The following is a 22342-nucleotide window of genomic DNA, read 5'->3' on the forward strand; positions in this document are numbered from 1 at the left end:
ATTGATGACAAGTCCTGTGTTTTCAAAGGCTCCGTGATTTCCATTTGTGCTGACAATTTATCAGCCCATTCCTTGGCTGGTTTCAATACTTGCTTTAGTCAAGGACGGATCTGTCGTTTCTGTCTATGTCACCACCGTGACATTGGTAACAAAACTGAGGAAAGTGAGTGTATTCTCCGGACTCCTGACACACACTGTAGACATTTACAAGTGCCAGATGGTAAAACTTTGTATGGTGTTACTGGACGCTGCCCTTTTGATAAACTGCCTCATTTTGAGGTTACTGAATCCTTTCCGCCTGACTTGATGCATGATATTCTTGAAGGTGTCATCCCACAGGTTCTGAAATTAGTCTTGCTAAATCTTACCCGTGAAAGGCTGGTAACAGTGCAACAGTTTAATGACCAGCTACAACAGTTCCCCTTTGGACAAAATGATATAACTCACAGGCCTGTTTTGCTGAAGCCATCTGCTCTGCAGCAAGGTGCCATCCCAGGAAAAGCTGTTGAAAAACTGACCCTTTTCCGACTCTTACCTTTTTTAATTGGAAGCTCCATCCCTCAGGACAACACTTACTGGGCTCTTTATTTGCTATTTAGATCTATATGTGACATAGTACTGGCACCTGTGATCAAAACAAGTTGGTTGAGTCCATTGTCTGCTCTCATCACAGAATTTCTGAAGAATTTTCAGAAGCTTTTCCCTGACAAATTCACTCCAAAGATTCACTTTCTGGTTCACTATCCTCGATTAATCAAACAACATGGTCCACTGAGAGCACATTGGTGTCTCAGGTATGAGGCCAAACACCTGTACTTTAAACGCCTTTCATCAATTGTAAACAATTACCAGAATATTGCAAAGACTTTGGCAAAGCGCTATCAAATGCGCCAGTGTTGGGAAGCACAATCAACTGGACACCATGTCTCGGAAGATGTCCCGTACTCTTTAATAGAGATACGTTTGAATGCACTACCCTCTCAGCTTAGAGAGATTATTGCAGAGGACTCTGCTGAACTGAATGATACACTCTGGAAAACCAAACAAGTGATATATGACAGAGTCAAATACACCACTGGAGACTTCTTGATCCTTGACCTTGTGCATGCTGAGGAAATCCCAGTTTTTTTGAAAGTTCTACATATTGTTAAGTACCACAGTCAGTGGAAATTGTGCGGAAGACTCTGCCAAACTTGGTGCTTCTCTGAGCATCTGCATGCCTATGGTGTCCGATCAACAACTCAGTGGGTGGCCATTACACCTGGGGAGGAAACTGACTTCCATGCCCTTGACGCATACACAGATCAAGAGGACAACCTGTTCATCACACTGCTTCATCGCCCTGTGAGATATACTAAGTTATTTGTAATTTCAACTTGATTTAAATTTAGGCTAATGATTTGTTGGATTTCAGTGATGAACAGAATCAGAATCTTGTTGTTAGCGATGCAATGTGCTAGTCAAGCTTTAATTTGTGATTAACCAATACCACTCAACCTATACCATGATATTTTTCCAATGGTCTCCTGAAAGGAGAGTTGCAAGGTTATAAATTTGATAAGCTACAACATGTTTCATTTAGCTTTGATTGCAGCAATTGATCAACAGAATATACATTTTTCACAAGATTTTGTCACTTTCCTGGAATGTAGCAAGGCAAGGTCTAATTGGTAAATTCATAACAATGCTTGCTATTTATTGAACCTCTCCTTCTTAATTAAATGCTTTTTTGATTCTAGAACATGAGATAGATGGAGCCACTCTTGCTGTTATCTCAGAGAGGATGTCTGAGAGGCTTTTTCCGGTCATTCGCAAACAGAGTCTGTTTCTGACCCAGTTGGAGAAACTTAAAAGCACACCAATGAGCAGGTAATCAGAATGGTATCCCATACGCCAAAACACAATCACTGTGCCCACTCTTTTACATTGATGTTCATGGTAGGTGCGCCGTATATTTTCCTGCTTTTTTGTCCTTTACCAATCACACCTATGAATTTGATAAGTCTCTTATTGAATTTCCCTTTTCTTGCTCAAATTTTATTTCTCTGTAGAGAGAACCCTCCAAGAAACATTGATAACTCCAGCCAAGCACAGTCCGGTCCAGATACCTCTTTAGTTTTTCCAACAGTGCTGAGGATGGCCATAGACAGAAGAGATTCTGATCTGAAGAGTGCAAGTAAAACAAAACTACGGAGTCTACTGATCCAGTCTCTTTTTGACCACCTTAGTAAGAAAACAATGTAAGTTGCTACTACTTGTGCCTTTCTAGTTTGATAAATGCTTGATTAATTGCACTGCAACAAATACAATATCAATACACGATTCTTGCCAGACGTACATAAGGGTTATATGTAACAAATAGTAGAAATCTCCTGTTGTTGTTGTTGTTGTTGTTTTCTTGGTTGCCTGGTTGCGCATATTTAGTGTGAAAAAAAGTGAACGTACAGGCCATACTATGTGTCATGTTTAAACCAACATTGTAAACATAATCATAGATGACGCCACAGGTTTTTATTTAAAAGAAAGAAAGTTGCCTGTGTATGTATCTAGGCCTAGGCAATTTATATTCTCAATACTTATTAAATTAAAATTAATATTACTTTATTGGATTTGTACTAGTTACTTGAATGCAATAACTTAATCGATCAGACTAAATTTGACATGGTCGAACCTGTTACGGCAAGCAATAATATTTTTAAGGATGGCCTAAATGCAAATTGAGGAAATGAGGAAACTATCCAGACACAGGTGGATGAAGGTTAACTAATCAGTGACTAATGAGAACAGGTACAGACTAGACAGAGCATATTTGTGACAATGTTCCCTTACCTTAGAATTCTCAGTGTGTAGTTGCTATGGCTGGTATAGTTACTAACAACTAGTATGCTTTTCTCCTTCTAATGTTAGGTACCCAACTCATCTTCAATACATTGAGCTTCTGTCAAATGTGATAATGGATTACCCATATCTAAGGGAAAGTATTGGGTCTGGATATGTAAGTTTTCAATTGTATGTAATGTTCTTCAAAATGAGTTCATAGTTTTTTCAAATGAATAATAATAATTAGAAATGAATTATTGGGGATACCAGTTTTTTTGTCAAGAATACACTTTCAAGTAGGTCCATTTGGAATTTTATTTCATGGCAGTAAACTGTTTTATGAGGAAGAAAGCTCTGTATTTTCATGATGCGTTTAGGAAATTCTAAAAGGCTTTTAAATTTATAAGTCAAACTCTTCAAGAACATACTGCAAGTATGCAAATACCCAAAATGCACCTGGTCAAAAAATTGTGTATACAACAAAATAAACTTGCTCCATAGGTTTTTGCAATGAGGCTGACTGTTAGCATGAAGGTAAATGTTTCATTAAAAACTACAATCTCTTGTTGTTTCAAGGATGCCCTGCTTGAATCACTCAGAAATAAGTTTAAGAAGGAAAGGCAGCCTCTTGTTGCCAACAATGAAATACAGCGACTGAAAGAGAGATGGGCAAAAAGGAAGCGACCTCTTCAGACAGCGGAAGCTTATCCAAGTACCATGGTAAAAATCTTGAATTTGGCAGTAAACTTTGTATAATTGCAATTTCTGCGATAATCCATGGACATCATCGTCATTTTAAAGGATTAAAAATGGCAAGGCCTGCAAAATATCTGTTCAAATCCTGTCTTCATATTTTCAGCCCTTGAAATTAATTCAGTTTTACAGTATGAACATCACATGAAATATGAAAAGCAATATTATATGGAAATCAATATTTGGACATAATGAAAAGTATTATTCAATGGCATTATCTATACTTAAAACAGTGATACATTTTGAAAAATAAAACTTGTGATTTGCTTATACCTGATCCTTCTGCTATTACGAAAACATTTGGCTGTTTATAGCATTATCTCTTTTAATGTGAAAAAAACACTAAATAATAATTTTAACGATGTATTGCCATAAAAAAATTATTCATACCCACCTATTAAATTAACTTTTTTTGCATTCAGTCCTTATTTAAACATAACGTGCATCTTAAAGGCCATACTTTCACTGATTGCTTTATTATTAAGAAACTTGGCATTGTGCTGCATCCTTTTTCCAGACTCCAATACTCTCCAGGAGGACAATCATTTTGGCCTTCAAAAACCCTGATAAATGTTATTTTCCAAAATGGGAAGCTAATAGTATAATAAGATGCATCTTATGTTCTACTAAAAAAATGATTGTATTGTGTATATAGTGTAATTTGTGACTACAGGCCAATGTCATGCCAAAATTTACAGTTAACTCGAACCTGGTTCCAACGAGTTGATTGGTCACTGTAAATTTCAACTGAGAATATTTTGGCTTTTTTGTAGTTATAAATAAGTCTATGCAGAATGACCATTGGTCCTTTTCCCCTCATATTTTTAAAGTCGCTGCTCCCAATGTTGTAGTTTGAGAGTTTGTAACAATTTAACTACCCCAATAGGTTGATGCAGGAGAAGATGAAAGAAGCATCAGGGAACATCTCCGAGTAATAAAGGAGGAAACCGAGAAGCTTAGACCAAACTTGGAGCTTCTTAAAGAAAGGATGGCGCTGATAAAAATCTACCGGAGACACTTTGTGTCTAACCACAGCACGGAGGAGATTATCTCTAAATTTCCATGTTTCAGACTGGCCAAAATGGTAAGTACAGTAGTGTATTAATTTCCTCCATAGTTATGACTTATGACTAACAAGTTATGACTGTCTTTTCTACTTTGCCTTCATCTTAACATAAGCTCCTTTGGGATCTGAGAGACCGTACCAACGTTGATGTGGACCAACAGATTCTCTCTCAGCTCTCGGTAATGGCACCTAAAATCCTTCAAGTTTCACGGAGTCCCCTGATGGAGAAGTTCAGGTGTGTGGTTGATGACTGTGAAGATGGCAGACTGAAAAAAGGTAATTAAATCTGCACTGCTTAGATTTTCTGTGTATCACTGTCTGACACCCATATCTGCCTGAGATCATACGTTCCTGCATGTATCTGTCTTGTGTAATAATAAAGACTAATTTCTAGTTTATTAAAGGTAGTAATAATTACTGTCTTGGTAACTAATTGAAAAACAAAGAAAACTAGATAAAAGCATCCACCCATGTTATGTTAACCTAATTCTTGTTTTATTTAAAGGACTACAGTTGGAAGCAGCTATTCTGCTCTTGCCTGCACTGTTTAAGGAGGACCCGGGGTTGCTGTTTGAAGTTGAGGTGAGGCATGAACAACAGTTGACTGAGTGTAAAGCAAGTCTAATTAAAGCACTACAATTATTGCTCATTTTGCTGTGCAAATGACTTCAATGCAAACATTAGTTTTTGTTTGCTGGTCTACACAAACTATGCTGTCAAAGTTAAGAGAAAATTACATTAATTTTCAGTTAATGGCCAAAAGTATGAGCAGTTGTATGACAGGAGTTAAAATTAATTATAAAACTGATAGTTCCGGTCCTTGATTCTGATTGGTTAAGCGTTGTAAATTACTCAACAAACATATACCTGTGACTTAATTACTTTAAAGGTACATTGTGTAGTTTAAGTGTATTATTAGCTAAAATCAATGTCTTTATAATTATAAAACGGTTAGTTCCAATCCTTGATTCTGATTGGTCAATAGCTGTGTTTTATTGCACGATAAAACGGCTATGAACACTTCAACCAATGGTTCTCTATATTACTACAACACCCATAGCAACCACTCTTGGCAACCTAAACACATGTTTGTGTCACGCTGTCTAGTCTCTGTTTCCCTGGGTGTCCACTAGTGGGCTCACTTCCCCTTAGGCACTTCACCGTAGGCACTAGAAATCCTCTAGTCTGGTCCTGTCTTCACAGTAATTGCACTCCTGTTAATTGCACCAGGTGCAGCAACTCTAGTGTCATTAGTCTCCCTATATATTCCAGTCTTTTCCTGTTGTTTGTACGGAGTCCTTACCCTTCGTGTGTCCAGCATTCTCATCCCCCGAGATTCTTCCTGTCTGCTCGTCCTCTGAGTCCTCTCATATTCCGAGTCCCTTTTCCTGTCCCTTTCCTTTGTTTGTTTTGTTTGGACTGTCTTTTTGGTTTTGACTTTGGCTGTATTTGCCAAAAGATTTGGATTACCTTTTTATTAAAATACCTGCAATTGGATCTCTCGCTATCCCTGTGTCTCTCTGGGTACACGATCGTCACAGAAGGACTCCATCAAACAGATCTAGCGGTATGTCCTTTCATGTCTCCTCTCCAGCCAGTATGGTGGAACGGAGGGCGAAATACATTAAGTTAACCACCTTCTGCCAAGAGGGCAATGATGTGGGTGCCATGGCGCTGGTGTTCTGGTCCCTGGCCGAGGGCATGGGGTACAATGACGCGGCCCTTAAAGGGGGGGTGAAATGCTCATTTTCACTCAATCTCCTGTTAATCTTGAGTACCTATAGAGTAGTACTCCATCCTTCATATCTCCAAAAAGTCTTTAGTTTTATTATATTTATAAGAGAAAGATAGTCGTACCGTTTTTTCCGGAGAAAGATAGTCATACCGTTTTTTTTTTTCTGAAAAACACGAGCGGCTGGAGGCGTGAAGTGTGGGCGGAGCTAAAGAATCACGAGCGCGAGTAGGCTTTTGCGTTGAGAGCGTCTGGAAACTGTGACATTACCGTGAGGAAAAAAACATCATCCAAAACAAACCATGGCTAACAGTCAGATTCAGCCGTATATTTATGATCCAGAATCAGATCAGATCAGACTATATTACAGCAGGACGTCTCTATGTGGTATGTATTGAAACTGTATATATCTTAGCGATTTTTGGAAAATGACTAAGTTCCACTTTTTGTCGTCTTTCTTTTTTTTTCTTTAAATGTGGGAAGTGCAGTTTGATGGCAACATCGCATGTTGTTTACTTGATGTGCTTACGCCCCGATAGTTAAGTTAATAACACAGAGATATTTGAAGCAGTTTTACTCACCGCCTGCGGTTCCAACATATGATCGTGACCCTTTTTCGTTTGGACTGCATCATCCTTAAGAAATAAACGATGTGCAAATCCGGCGTCAAACTGGGCCTTGTTTGTAAAACAAGCATCTTCGAAATGCAGGGAAAAACACAAACACTTGCACAACTCCGTTGATGCTCTGTAAAAATAAACTCCATCCACTGGTAATCTGTGCGGGGTTGTCTTGCCCTGGCAACCAAAAACACACTTCTTTTGTGACATTTCGCTCTCTCGCTCTGGTCAGTGAATATCTCTGCTCTGCTCTAAGGGCGCGCGCGCTCTTCCGGGAGAAGTGCCCTTAGGACCCATATAAGGAAATTCCGCTCCATCTAACGTCACACAGACCCATACTCGAAAAAAACTTTCCAAAACTTATGACAAACCGGTTGTTTATGTTGTTTAACATGGGAATCCAACTCTTTAACAGTGTAAAAAACTCTGTATGCATGAAATAGCATTTCACCCCCCCTTTAAGGACTATTGTAATACTGGACTGGATGACTCGGTTCCTCAGAAGGAACTGGATCAATTGGACACATTCGGGTTCTGGGAGTTTGTGTGCTACTTGCAGCATCGGCGTCCGTGGGATGCCCCAGCCACTCCTGTCTCTTCCGGTAGGATGGCCGCCAGCCCAGCGCCACTGCCAAAGATGGCCGCCAGCCCAGCGTCACAGCACAAGGTGGCCGCCAGCCCAGCACCATGATGCAAGATGGCCGCTGGCCCAGTGCCACTGTCCAAGATGGCTGCCGGCCCAGCGCCACTGACCAAAATGGCCGCCGGTCCAGCGCCACGGCCCAAGATGGCTGCCGGTCCAGAGTTATGGCACAAGATGGCTGCTTATCTATCGCCTCTGTACCTGATAACAGCCACAATTGACCCTCCAGAGTCAAGTCAGGTTCCTGTTGACCTTCCAGAGTCGAGTCAGGTCCTTGTGGACCCTCAAGAGTCAGGGTTAATCACCGTCGACCTTCCAGAGTCAGGGCTAGTTCCTGTTGACCTTCCAGAGTCGAGTCAGATGCCCGTTGAATTTCCAGAGTTGAGTCAGGTTCCGATTGACCCTCATAAGTCGAGTCAGATGCTCGTGGACCCTCCAGAGTCGAGTCAGGTGCTCGTGGACCCTCCAGAGTCAGGGTTAGTCACCGTAGACCTTCCAGAGTCAGGGCTAGTGACCATCGACTTTCCAGAGTCTGGGTCAGTCACTGTCAACCTTTCAGAGTCAGGGTTAGTTCGTGTTGACCTTCCAGAGTCGAGCCAGGGACTCGTGGACCCTCCAGAGTCGAGGCAGGTGCTCGTGGACCCTCCAGGTCAGGGTTAGTCACCATTGACCTTCCAGAGTCAGGGTTAGTCCCCTTTGACCTTCCAGAATCAGGGCTAGTCACCGTTGACCTTCCAGAGTCAGGGCTAGTTACCGTGGACCTTCCAGAGTCGGCTAGTCACCGTTGATCTTCAAGGACAGAGTCAAGTCACCGGTGACCTTCAAGGACAGAGTCAAGTCACCGGTGACCTTCAAGGACAGAGTCAAGTCACCGGTGACCTTCAAGGACAGAGTCAAGTCACCAGGGACCTTCAAGGACAGAGTCAAGTCACCGGTGACCTTCAAGAACAGAGTCAAGTCACCAGGGTTCTTCATGGGAGAATTCAAGTCACCACTGATCTTCATGAACAAAGGCAAGTCACCATTGATCTTCATGAACAAATACAAGTCACCAATGATCTTCATGAACAAATGCAAGTCACCAATAATCTTCATGAGCAAAGTCAAGTCAGCACCGATCTTCTGGAATCCAGTATAAACACCATGGGATTATCAGAGTCTCGTCACTTCTCTATGGAACTACCAGAGCCTCTTCACGTCTCTGATGAACTACCAGAACCGTTCCACGTCTCTGCTGAACTACCAGAATCTCTCCTCGCCTCTGCGGAACTTCCAGAGACTCGTCATGTCTCAGTCAAACTCTCTGAGCACCCGACTGTTCCTGTTGTGGCCACGGAGGCTACCCTTAACATGCTCATGTTCTATGTTTCAGACTTGCCCAACCAGACTTGTCCTCCTGTTGGTTCGGCCGCACGGATGTGGTGGTCTTCTGCTCCGCCCTGGGGGCTTTCTGCCTCGACCACAAGGATGTGGTGGTCTTCTGCTCTGCCGTGGGGGGCATCTTGTTCAACCACACGGACGTGGTGGTCTTCTGTTCCGCCCTGGGGGGCTTCCACCCTGACCACACGGTTGTGGTGGTCTTCTGCTCCGCCCTGGGGGGCTTCCGTCCCGACCACACGGTTATGGTGGTCTTCTGCTCCGCCCTGGGGGGCTTCCGCCCTGACTACATGGTTGTGGTGGTCTTCTGTTCCTCCCTGGTGGGCGTCACGTGATGTCCTTCTTGGACTTTTTGTGTTTTTTTTTTTTTTTTTTTGTTCTCCTGTCTGTGTCTTTCTGTTTCCTCCTATGGACCTGGCCCTCCGTCCCTCCCCCTGATCCTCCGCCGGTCCACCACCCTCCAGGACTCCTTGTTTTGTGTTGCACTTCTCTTGTCTCTGTTTCCCCATTTTACCTGGTCGTCTTGTCTCTGTTTCCCCATTCTACCTGGTCCTCTTGTCTCTGTTTTACCATTTTATCTGGCCCTCCGTCCCTCCCCCTGATCCTCCACCGCTCCACCTCCCTCCTGGTCTCTTTGTGTCTTTGGTTTTCCCTTGGACACAACACAACTGCGTTGCGACAGGTTTAGTCTGTCTAGTGCCTATACAGGACATTTGAACTCTGTGTCAGTACCTCACAGACCAGACGGGGATTTATCATGTCGTGTTGTGCTGCATCCAGTGTAGCATCACTGATTATAATGAGTATTTTGTCACGCTGCGTCACTCGCGTCCGTTAGACAGGGTGTATAGCCTAAATAAGAAAGTTAAATACACCCTGTCAAATGGACGCGAGCGACGCAGCGCGACAAAATACTCATTATAAGCATTATTTCTTTGATATTTATTTTAGTGTTTTGCAGGCGGCGTTCACTGACAGAGTGCTCAAATAAACACGAACTGACGAGTTAAATAGGATGTGTTAGATGAGTGATTTCTAGACGTGCATACATATAAATATATCCTGTATATAGGCCTAATATAGCCTAAATAAATAATATTACATGCATGCACAGTTTAAGTCAGCTTTAATCACCTTTTTTGGTAATTCCATGAACACTGCTTGCATAGTTTATTTCGCAGTTTGATATGAAAGGATACGCACAAAGGAAGCGCGCACCGTCTTTGAGCACAGGACCGTCTGCGTTCACTTAACTTGCACCTGATAATAAAGTGAAGTGGAGCGCGTGTCTGAAACGTTTCCTGTTCAGTCATTCTGACTGCGAATGAATAAATTCACTTCTTGTCATGAGAAAAAGTGACAGAAGCAGCAGTTGTGAGTGGATGGCCATCCCTGCCACCGTCGTAATATAATTTGAATACGTTAAACTGGAAAAAAATGATCGCTTTCGTTAATGAGCAAATTTTGACACTAATGTTTTATATGTTTTATATATATATATATATTTATTATTTTTTTTTAAACACCGCGCCACCGGCGGTTGTTGGTCCATGACCACCGCGGTGGTAAAAATCAGCCACCGTCACAGCCCTAGTGGAGTATTGTGAAAGATCGAGAAAGTGAGTGTACTTGCATTTACAGTAGACATGTAGACATGTATTCAGGAGAGTCCTATATTCGTAATAAAATAATCCGTTTGAATGTCTGCTGCGATTACCTTGTCCTTTTAACACAACGTTAAGGGGTTTTCTCATGCCTATAGTCATGTCAGTTGCATCTTCCTTCCTCGTGATAACAAGTTTGACTCAGAGCCTTCCAATATAAACGTCCTTCTCTACCGATTCCAGATGACTCACTCATAAAGACAGTCTTTGCCTCCATCTTTTGGCAAAATAATATATGTAACTTCTGTTGCTGTTTACGGCTGGACAGGGACTTTTTTTTTTTTCAGCAGAAGGAATGCTTTTAGTGATTTTACTTCATGAAAGTTGAATAGATACACATTTTTCACCTTTAATATTGGTATTGTGTGGCAACCGTTTTATAAAAGCAATAAGGTACTCGAGGCAAGTGCTGTTTTGTGATTCCTACACAGTGTACCTAATAATATTACTGCGCAAGTGCTGTTTGTCACGGTCTTTGCTGCTGCATATGTTGCTTAGTAACCTCTTTAAAACCACATTGCTTGGCAGATGAATAAATGTGTAATTTTTTGTTGCTGGTTTTTATTTTGTGAATAAAATATTAAAATATTTTTATGGAGTAAGTTTTATAAATGCAATAAGTTCTTTGAATCCATGTTTTACATTGGATGTAGAACAGCAAGGGGGTTTTAGGCACTCCGCTCCTTAAATTCACAAAAACAACTGCTTCAATGGGCTTACTGTTTTATTCAACTATTTAAGGTTTGCCTTTCAAATAAATGAAGATGGTTAATGCTATTATCCCTTCTCCCCCAGGGCCATGCTCAGACCTGCCCTCCTGACACACCAACACCTAAAATGGTGCTCAAAGGCTGCAGGGAGGGTAATCCCATGCAATACGACCACATTGTCGTCATGTTGGATGGCCAGTCCATTACTGAGGAGAGTGAGGACATCTCAATGGCACTGGGCCTCATCCTTTGCACATATTTTCTGTTTGGGATCCAATATCCTAAAGGACTGAAAAAGACACTGACCTTCCTGGAGTGCATTGTCTTAAAAATGAAGGATGCAGCCGGACTTCCCGTCACAATTAAAAGAGTGTACAGCTCAATCTGTGCATAGAGTCTCTCTGTCTCTCTCTCATATTCCATTTTCTATTTTTTCAGCCAGTGTTGTTAGTTAAAAAGCACTGATTATATTTGCAACTAAAATAAATGAATTAAACTGTTAAAAGTGTAATGTATTTTCTTTATCAGTAAGCTTTTAGTACAGGGTTTTGAATCTTTCAATCCATGATTTGGTATAAAATCGTCATTTAGAAGCATATTGACTCAAACATTGAAGTATAATGATATGATAATGGCCTACTACCTAAAAAAAAGTTTCTATAAAGCACTATTTGACAAATGTGCTGTGAAGCTTAAGTGCCATTAATGCCAAAAGAGGTTCCCCTATAACGACCCAAAGAACCAATGTGGAGCGCCATTTTTGTTGAAGAAATTGTAAACAATCAAGGTGCTTTATGGCACCTCTTATGGTTCTACATAGCACCATTTGACAAAGGTGCTGTATAGCACCTTTAAAGATAAGTGCTATATGGCACTTAAAGTGGTTCCCCTATGATTACGAGCCAAAGAACCACTTTTAGTGCTATTTAGCACCTTTTCTTTTTAGAGTGTAATGCTTTAGCTTTGACATCAAACAAAGGGTGGGTTTTCACTTTCAACCAAAATTTGACTTCATAGCAATGTAAGTCCACACCTAGTGTTAGAATGTTATAGGAAAATGTTCTAATCATGTTATCATCAAACAATTTTAGAATGTTTTCAGAGAATGTTATCCTACCTTTAATCAGAGCATTCTAGGAACTAAAATAAAATCGGCCGCAGAAAACATTACCATGGCATAAATAAATTCTAGTAGGGATATTAATCTGTCTATTAATCATCCCAGAAAAATACACTCACCCTTTGCCTGATATATGAATGACAGGCTATCTGACCAATCATAATGCCAAATCTGCCATTTGTTTCCCCCACAAACAAACCAGTCAGGATAGAACATTGGTGAACTTGAACTTTTAAACCACTTCATTTTATTATTATATAGAAGTCAACTGATGTTGTTCCGAATGTAGTCATGGCTACAGAGTGACTGTGGCTCTTTCATAAGCAGAATTGTCAATCCTTGTCCTAGAAGATCTAATGTCTGACTTGTAAACTAATGTTATTAGTTGGTCTCTATGGGTGCTGCATAATCCCAGATATGAAGAGGTCCCTAGAAACATTTTTTTGCTTCAATTTAAAGTTTGCAATGTTCAAAGTCACAAGAATTTTGGCAGTTATTCCCTCTTTGCATTAATGATTATAATTAATGATTCTGGATCTAAACCACAATGTCTATTACAAACTTACAATATTGTCAGCTTACTTTACAGTGAGGACTGCTTGAGGACAGTAGAGAGTCTTTTGTTCATATAATCATGTCATTAAAATCAGTAAGAGTTTACTCTAAACTGATTCTAGTCAGAATTTGTGCATAAGAATGAAATATACAGCAGCTAGCTAACAAATCAAATAGGATTCCTGCCTATTGTGATTAAACTTTGCTGTGCGTATTTGACGGCCATTATGTGAGACATGACAGAGCAGTTATGGAAATAAGGGGGATATATAAGCTGAGGCATGTATAATTTTTTCATGAGGCTATCAATAACTGTACTCTTAGCTGCAAAGTAAGATCTCACACTTACAATGACATGCAATTATTTGTGCTACAAAAGAAAAAAAGGCAGAAAAAAGAGTGTTGAACACACCCGTGGCTATTCATAACTATTTTGCATTCATCATAGTTCTCATTTACATTTCTGTACAATCTGTTTACACCCCACTGAGGGTTTGGTTTAGGGGTGGACATCATTCATCCTGTTGAACGATTGACTTCGAGGAATGAGTCAATCATTTGTTCGTCATCTGGCTCAGCTCATTGTTCATCTTCAGTTCTCTCTTCACATCAGTTCAGTCAGTGTACTGTTTGAGTAAATGAATTACTCCGGGATATTGGTTTGTTTTAACTCAGAGGGAGTGTCAGCCACATTAAAAAAGTTAACAGCTTAAGTCACTTGTCGATTAATGCTTATTGGAGACGCGAACCGTTTCAAATGATTCAGTTCGATTTTGTGAACTGGTTCAAGAAGATCTGGTTATATAGAGTGATTCGTTCGCGAACCGGATATCACAAACTGCAGTGAACGCACTCAAAACAGACCCGGAAGAGAAGACAATGTTGAATAAAGTCGTAGTTTTTGCTATTTTTGGACCAAAATTTATTTTCGATTCTTAAAAAAATTCTAACGGACCCTCTGATGTCACATGGACTACTTTGATGATGTTTTTCTTACCTTTCTGGACATGGACAGTATACCGTACACACGGCTTCAATGGAGGGACTGAGAGCTCTCGGACTAAATCTAAAATATCTTAAACTGTGTTCAGAAGATAAACGGAGGTCTTACAGGTTTGGAACGACATGAGGGTGAGTCATTAGTGACATAATTTTCTTTTTTCATTGAACTAAACCTTTAAGATATATATTTTTTCCTGTTTGGAGAAATCAGGATTTAGGGAGAAATCATATGTCCATTGGTTGTATTGCAGTGGCTGGCAACATGTGAATTATGTGTCAGGTCAAGCACCAAAACCGCATCTGCTGGTCATTTTTAAACATGTCGGAAGAAATCCAGCATATTAGTAACTTAGAGAGGTACAGTAATGTAACCTACTCTTTTGGTACTATTATCCACCCTTTAGCGGTAAAGAAGGTACAAAGGTGTTCTTTTGTGGGCATTGCCCCGGTGATGAGATGTTGCTATCCCTAAAGGTAGTTTTTTTTTTTTTTTTCACATTGTGGTATAAGCTTTCGCCTTCATCCAAGTCATACACAATCGCAGCACATAGGTGACTCGACAACTGTTGTGTGTGCATACACTGAAAAATATTTTTTTTAGCTCCAACCCCAATCAAACAAGGACAATGAATCTGTATGTAGCGTTTACATGAACACTAAATAAAGTGATCAGGTTGATGTGTGCATTTATATGTTACAAGCGGAAATAAATTGTTTTTTGACATGCGCACACAGCACAAATAAAAAGTTTCTCACTGTTTGCACATAATAACCATTCCCCTACACGGTCGGTGTGATTTTGCTAAGAAAGACATGTTCCTGAATCAACTTTTTTTTTTTTTTTATTATTATCCTGGATCAATATTTTTTTTTTTTTTTTTTTAAATATAAACTTAACCCAACCCCTACCCCTAAACCCTAACCCTACCCAAAATATATTCCTAAAATCAGTGAGAAATGATTAACAAGTGTGTAGAAGCACCTAACTCTGATTTTAAGCCTATAACAGATATTTCCTGAAAAAAAAAAAAAAATGATTGGTTGATTGGAATGTTGTTCCTGGATCAACAAGGATGTTGATCCAGAAACATGTTGTACTTGGTGAGACCATGCTTACCCTTCTACGTGGTTTCTTTATTTGTTTTTAACATCAGAATTATTATTTTTTTTTCCTTTAATGGGCATTTATAGATAAATATACATAGAAACCGCTGTGCTGTGATGCTCATATTTATCACGCAGTAAAAAATTCCCCTCCCTGCGCCCAAAATAGGTTGCCAGTAGATGAGAATCCAAAACAAGGACTGGTGGGAGGTTGTTTTGCTCCACTTCACAGTTGCCAAGTTAAAGGAGAGTTTTATAATGACAGGAAACACATTTATACAACACTTTATAAAAAAAGAGCCACTTGTTCCGTACGTCTGCATCATTGCAAATGTGCAGTACTTTCAGTTTCACCCGGATTTTGTATTTAATTAAACAATTCAATTAAAATATACTTAAATTTGCCTGCATTACTTATACAATCCAAGTAGATTCTACTAATTTGTAGACATATTTGAACCTTTGAATAAATTTAGTTAAATGAACTCATATTATTAAGTTTATCTCCTGACCACGCCTCCCCCATGCTGGTGCTGTGAATCAACAATGCTATTTTGTCATTAGCTATGTTTCCATCCAAAGATGCAAATTTAACTTATGCACAAAATTTGAATATCGCATAAAACTTTTGCAAATAAAACACGTTTTCTTCCAATGAGTCAAAGAGAACGAAAACGTCACTTCCTGGTAAACTTACAGTAAATATCTCTAAGAAAACTAGAACCTACTGAATATAATAATTTTCAGATATAATAAATTACTTGTGCTTCAGAGAGAGCAACAGAATAAATGCGGTCTAGGCCTTACTTAGGCCAAGTCCTAGCTTAAGGTAAGCCCTGTCTGTGAAACCCTGTCTATATGTTCAAATATGGAAGTTATACAAGAATAAACAATTGTCCTGCATGTAAATACATTTGAATCACTTGTTGCACAAAAAATGTACACTTATGCCAGCTTCACACCAAAACTCCAGATGAGCTGTATGTCATGGAGGTTAACTGAGACGTGTTCTGAGGAGGATCACTTCATTGCAGTTCTTAACCTTTCTTCAAGTGCGACCTCCTTCCATGAACGGAAATGATTTGTGACCCTCTTCAAAAAAAGTCTCACCTAAATTGTGTGGTATCCCAGTTTTGACAATCCAGTGAGAGATAATAAACGAAGTGCAAAGTGCTCTCTCATTCACCGTTGAAGTTTCTATAGCAGTGATTTTTGACCATGTAACATAAGTTTGCTTCTTTTGTTTTTGCTGGAAAAACTCCAGCGGTTTTGACTTCAGCAATTTGTGTTTCGTTTTCTAGTTGTGGGATTACAAATTTATAAAATGTTAAATCTAGGTTCCCATTCAATAGTATTTTTTTATGAACTGAAAAATTATGTACATTATGTTTTACATTTTGAGGTAAAACTGGATGACATTTTTAGAAGATCAAATCAGGAAGCCCAGGTGTCTTGCTAATTGCACAGCTGTGCCTTTGGCTCTATGATAATATGAAGGTATGGGCGATACTGTCAGGATGATTGAAGTAGCACCTATGCATTTGAATGACACTGTTATGCTGATGAAATCAAGGCTGGGAAAATGCCGGTGGCGGGCTGATTCCTTACTTCATTTGCATGCTATGGGTTAGATTGTCTCCACCTCTACTGTATGTATCCCTTCCCCTTGAATGTATATAAACTCCAAAGTATCCTTGCTTTGGTTAGACTTTTGATGACTGCAGCGCCACTCAGCGCGTTTCTCATAAAGAAATCTGCTGGAGATACTCCAGAGTCTCCTGGGTTTTCAACGTAGTAAATTCATTGTTATTTACATAGTACTTTTTACAATATCAAATGTCAAAGGAAGCTTTATATTATTAAACTTAAACTTTATATATATATATATATATATATATATATATACAGTACAGACCAAAAGTTTTGACACACCTTCTCATTCAAAGAGTTTTCTTTATTTTCATGACTAAGAGAATTGTAGAGTCACACTGAAGGCATCAAGGGCTATTTGATCAAGAAGGAGAGTGATGGGGTGCTGCGCCAGATGACCTGGCCTCTACAGTCACCGGACCTGAACCCAATCGAGATGGTTTAGGGGTGAGCTGGACCACAGACAGAAGGCAAAAGGGCCAACAAGTGCTAAGCATCTGTCAGGGAACTCCTTCAAGACTGTTGGAAGACCATTTCAGGAGACTACCTCTTGAAGCTCATCAAGAGAAAGCCAAGAGTGTGCAAAGCAGTAATCAAAGCAAAAGGTGGCTACTTTGAAGAACCTACAATATGACATATTTTCAGCTTCACACTTTTTTGTTATGTACATAATTCCACATTGTCACGGTCTTACGCTGCCTGAAGGAATACGGAGTCGAGGATAAACGGAATAAGGCTTTTAATATATCCAACACAGGGGATATCCAACATGGAGCACAGAGGTAGACACACGTAAGTAGCAAGTGGTAATGTCACAAGTGAGAAGACCCGACAAAACAGAACTGAAGGGACAAGGCTTATGTACAACAGATAATTGGGGAAACACAGGTGGATGGAATAATTAAATTAACAGGGACATGGAACACATGAGGAAGATAATAGACACCTGGGAACTAATCAAACTAAACACGGAAGACAGAAACTGGGTCACGGGCAAAAACAAGCTAAATGAGTCCAGGTGTGTGACAGTACTCCCCCCTCCCGGTAGGTGCGTCCTCGCACCGTAGAAACAACAGAGGGAGGCATGGGTGGGAACCTGGGAGGAGGTTCCGGTGGAGGACGGACTCCCAGGAGGGGGCCAGCAGACAGGGACCACAGAAGGAGGAGCCAGGGAGGAGACAGGAGCAGGAGGAGCCAGATGGTCCACCAGAGACCAGCCAGGACGGAGATCCAAGGTGGGGTCGACGGCGGGAGGAGCCATGGTGAAGGAAGGGTCGACGACACCAGGGGGCCGACAGGCGGAGACTGCACCGGTGGGTGAGGAGCCCAAGATGGAGCAGCACAGCCGCAGAGCCAGGGTGACGTCGAGGATCCGGAGGGCCTAGGTGGAGCTGAAGGCTCAGGCGACCAAGGCAGAGGCGGGGTCCTGGCAGACCGCTGTGGAGCCGGAGTGACCGAGGATGGAGGTGGAACTGGAGGGAAGGAGGAGCCTGACAGAGCCGGAGGGATGGAAAGACGAGGTGGAACCGGAGGAGTGGAGTCCCGAGGCGGCGGATGGTCGACGACTGACCAAGGTGGAGCCGGAGGGACGAGGGAGCCCGGTGGAGCAGGTGGGATGACAGGCCACGGTGGAGACGAGGGAGCTAAGAGCCAAGGCGGAGCCGCTGGGTCGAAGGACCGAGGAGGAGTCCAGGGCTCGGAGGCTGGAGGCGGAGACAGGGCCTTAACACGCCAAGGCGGAGCTGGAGACTGGCAGTCCAGCGGCGAACCACCGCGCCCCGATGGCGCGGACTGAGGGTGAGCTGCGGGACTGACTGGCACCAGCAGGGATGGCGAGGAACTGGCTGGTCTAGGAGGAGGAGAGAGGAGAAGGATGGGAGGAAGGACAGGAGGATCAGGACTGGACGGAACCAGCGAAAGAGTAGAGGGACCAGCAGGTTTGGGAGGAGGCGGGAGAGGGAGGCTGGGAGGGAATACAGGAGACACAGAAGATTCAGAGCTGGGCGGAACCAGCGGTGAAACAGAAAAATCATGGCTGGGCGGAACCAGCGGAGACACAGAAAATTCAGAGCTGGGCGGAACCAGCGGAGACACAGAAGATTCAGAGCTGGGCGGAACCAGCGGAGACACAGAAGATTCAGAGCTGGGCGGAACCAGCGGAGACACAGAAGATTCAGAGCTGGGCGGAACCAGCGGAGATACAGAAGATTCAGAGCTGGGCGGAACCAGCGGAGACACAGAAGATTCAAAGCTGGGCGGAACCAGCGGAGAAACAGAAAACTCAGGGCTGGGCGGAACCAGCGGAGATACAGGAAACTCAGGGCTGGGCGGAACCAGCGGAGAAACAGAAAACTCAGGGCTGGGCGTAACCAGCGGAGAAACAGAAAACTCAGGGCTGGGCGTAACCAGCGGAGAAACAGAAAACTCAGGGCTGGGCGTAACCAGCGGAGAAACAGAAAACTCAGGGCTGGGCGTAACCAGCGGAGAAACAGAAAACTCAGGGCTGGGCGTAACCAGCGGAGAAACAGAAAACTCAGGGCTGGGCGTAACCAGCGGAGAAACAGAAAACTCAGGGCTGGGCGTAACCAGCGGAGAAACAGAAAACTCAGGGCTGGGCGGAACCAGCGGAAATGGAGCAGAGGAAATGACTGGAGGAGGTAGGAGTGGGAGACTGAGAGGGTATACAGGGGAATCAGGGCTGGACGGAACCAGCGGGGAAACAGGAATATTAGGGATTACCTCCGTAGACCAGTCCATCAGATCCAGAACTTGCTCCATATGACTTTCAGAGACTGCATATAGCTCACCCTCAGTCGCAGGAGTGTGGGCAGGGCTTTCCTCCATGCCCTCGATCTCCACGAGGACTCCCACGATGCACGGTGTGGCCGGCTCACACACCTGGTCAGTCGCGCTCTCGAGATCCTGTTCCCTGTCAGTGGATGGCTCGGGCTCTGCGGCTGCGGTGGGCTCTGGCTCCGTGCGGCGTGATGGTGGCTGGCTGGTCTCTGGGTCGGGAGTGGGGCTGGCGAGGTCCTCTATGGGGCAGACGGTGAGAGGTGACCCATTTCTCGCCAGAGTCCACTCCACAAATGCGGCGAAATCCTCTCGAGGACCATCTTCGGACGACAACGCTCTGCATTTGGAGTTCAGGCTGGTGTTGTAGAAGGTGCAGAGCGCGCCGTCCGGGTAGCTGGTGGCATTAGCTAATAGGGAAAACTGTCTGGTATGGTCCTCGAGAGAACGTCCTTCCTGCTTCAGCAGGAGGATGAGGAATTCGGGACGATAGAGGGGATCCATAGACACTAAGAAAAGAAAAGACTGTGAAAAAACAAAAGCAAAACGGAGGGAAGAACACGCAGTTTTCTATTTTCTCTTTTGAGGTCGGGTCTTCTGTCACGGTCTTACGCTGCCTGAAGGAATACGGAGTCGAGGATAAACGGAATAAGGCTTTTAATATATCCAACACAGGGGATATCCAACATGGAGCACAGAGGTAGACACACGTAAGTAGCAAGTGGTAATGTCACAAGTGAGAAGACCCGACAAAACAGAACTGAAGGGACAAGGCTTATGTACAACAGATAATTGGGGAAACACAGGTGGATGGAATAATTAAATTAACAGGGACATGGAACACATGAGGAAGATAATAGACACCTGGGAACTAATCAAACTAAACACGGAAGACAGAAACTGGGTCACGGGCAAAAACAAGCTAAATGAGTCCAGGTGTGTGACACACATGTGTTAATTCATAGTTTTGATGCCTTCCGTGTGACTCTACAATTTTCATAATCATGAAAATAAAGAAAACTCTTTGAATAAGAAGGTGTGTCCAAACTTTTGGTCTGTACTGTATATATATATATATATATATATTTCTGCAACCCCACTGCTACATCTTTGCAACCCCCAGGTTTATTGACTGGCACACTGAACAATTAAACGTCACATGCCCTTATAAAGACTGTAACGTTAATGTTTGCTCTTAACAGAAAAGTTGTCAATGACCTGACATCACCCAGATGATGCTTCAAAGACCAGCTCTTTTTGACAGTTAAACAGGAATTTATAAGTGCATTCATCTCATGTTGCAATTGTGCCCTAATTACAAGATTTCAACTTTGGAAAAGCGTTATTATATCCCTGTAGAACTCATAATTACCATCTGCAAACTGGGAATAATCTGACTGCTGCAGATTAATTTAGGTATTGATTATGTTGCCACAGAAATGTCCAGTTCTCAGTCCAAGGACATGAAAGCTCCAACTGGAACATGGTGTGAACGCAGCATATGATCTAGAGTATTTGACAACAGCATTATCTAACTGACTTGATAATGTCATAATTTGTCTGTTTGTTCCTCTGTTAGGATGCAGCTGACAAGACAAACTCCAGGAAGAATCCTGAGCATTGATCGAGAAAGTTCACATCTAAACCCATCTAGAGTGGGAATCATCTTGGAAGAAAGTTTGGTAATGGATAAACTGATCTCAGGCCTTCTATGTCTGTTCTTGTTTGTTGTTGTTGTTCTTTTTTTTTCAGAAATATTTAAGCTCTGCACCTGGGCTAAGTGTATGAAAAGCACTTTATATTTTATTCAGCAGGTAATGCTCAACCTTTTTCAGGGTGAGCTTGCAGCTGAAATTTAGTACTGCCAATATTGTGAACTCAGAGTGGATACAAACTGTTAAGTTTTGATGCTGTTTTTTGTGCTTAACAATGTTTATTATTATTTATTATTATTATTATTATTATTATTATTATTATTATTATTATTATTATTATTTTAATGGGGAAATGTGTTCAGGATATAAAAAATACATGTTTTGTTGTGTTTTCAAATAAATAAAAAAAAGCTTAAAAATACTAGGTGTAATAACTGCAAATTAATTTATATTACTAAACATTTTAGTTAAATAAACTGCGCTTGGTAACCAATATTTCAAAACATTTTAAATTAAATAAACTCAATTTTTTAACTTTTTTATTACATTCACATTACTTTTTTTTTTTAATTTTTTAAGTAAATACAATTTATCCGGATTTAGATTAGATTATATCCAGATAGACATTTTGCATAATTGTATCCTACACACATTTTTTTCTTCAATTAAAAAGTACATAATCTGCTTATTTAAATTTGACTTCTTCTTGTCTGAACATCCCGTGTAAACAAACTAACTGCTCTATTTAAAATTGCCCAAAATGATGAGCAAGTATATGCAGAATATGACTCGGTTCCGAAACAACTCCCTACTCAGTGATCACCTGACAAAATATATTAATTCATATAACCTGCAATGCCATCAAATACAGATGAAACTCCAGTAGAGCATATTCAAGAAGTTAAGGTTTAAGAAGTTGATGACATCTGTACTTCTGTAAATAAAAACAATATAAAGGCAGAACCGTAACTGGGAACCACTTCTTTAACGTGCTTTAATTCTCTGAAAATACAAAGGGTGTCTCATATTATTCACACTAGTAGCAGTCAAAGGTCATGTAACTAAAAGCCATGTATTA

The 22342-nt window shown here is 41.5% G+C and overlaps 1 protein-coding gene across 2 annotated transcripts; it reads left to right on the plus strand.

Moving 5' to 3' along the window:
- The first annotated feature begins 1823 nt into the window (after positions 1-1823).
- On the plus strand, positions 1824-11890 carry LOC127979284 (uncharacterized). Of its 2 annotated transcripts, XM_052584634.1 has the most exons (7): positions 1824-2240; positions 2908-2995; positions 3397-3540; positions 4460-4657; positions 4753-4915; positions 5145-5221; positions 11471-11890. In XM_052584634.1, exons 1-7 carry the CDS (start codon positions 1879-1881, stop codon positions 11777-11779), a joined length of 1341 nt encoding a protein of 446 aa, XP_052440594.1. In that variant the 5' UTR covers positions 1824-1878; the 3' UTR covers positions 11780-11890. The 2 variants fall into 2 exon arrangements, with proteins under 2 accessions (XP_052440594.1, XP_052440596.1); XM_052584636.1 differs by lacking the exon at positions 1824-2240 and having other exon boundaries at positions 2436-2995.
- The last annotated feature ends 10452 nt before the right edge of the window (positions 11891-22342 follow it).

This window comes from Carassius gibelio, chromosome B19 (assembly GCF_023724105.1).
Source record: "Carassius gibelio isolate Cgi1373 ecotype wild population from Czech Republic chromosome B19, carGib1.2-hapl.c, whole genome shotgun sequence".
NCBI lineage: Eukaryota > Metazoa > Chordata > Actinopteri > Cypriniformes > Cyprinidae > Carassius > Carassius gibelio.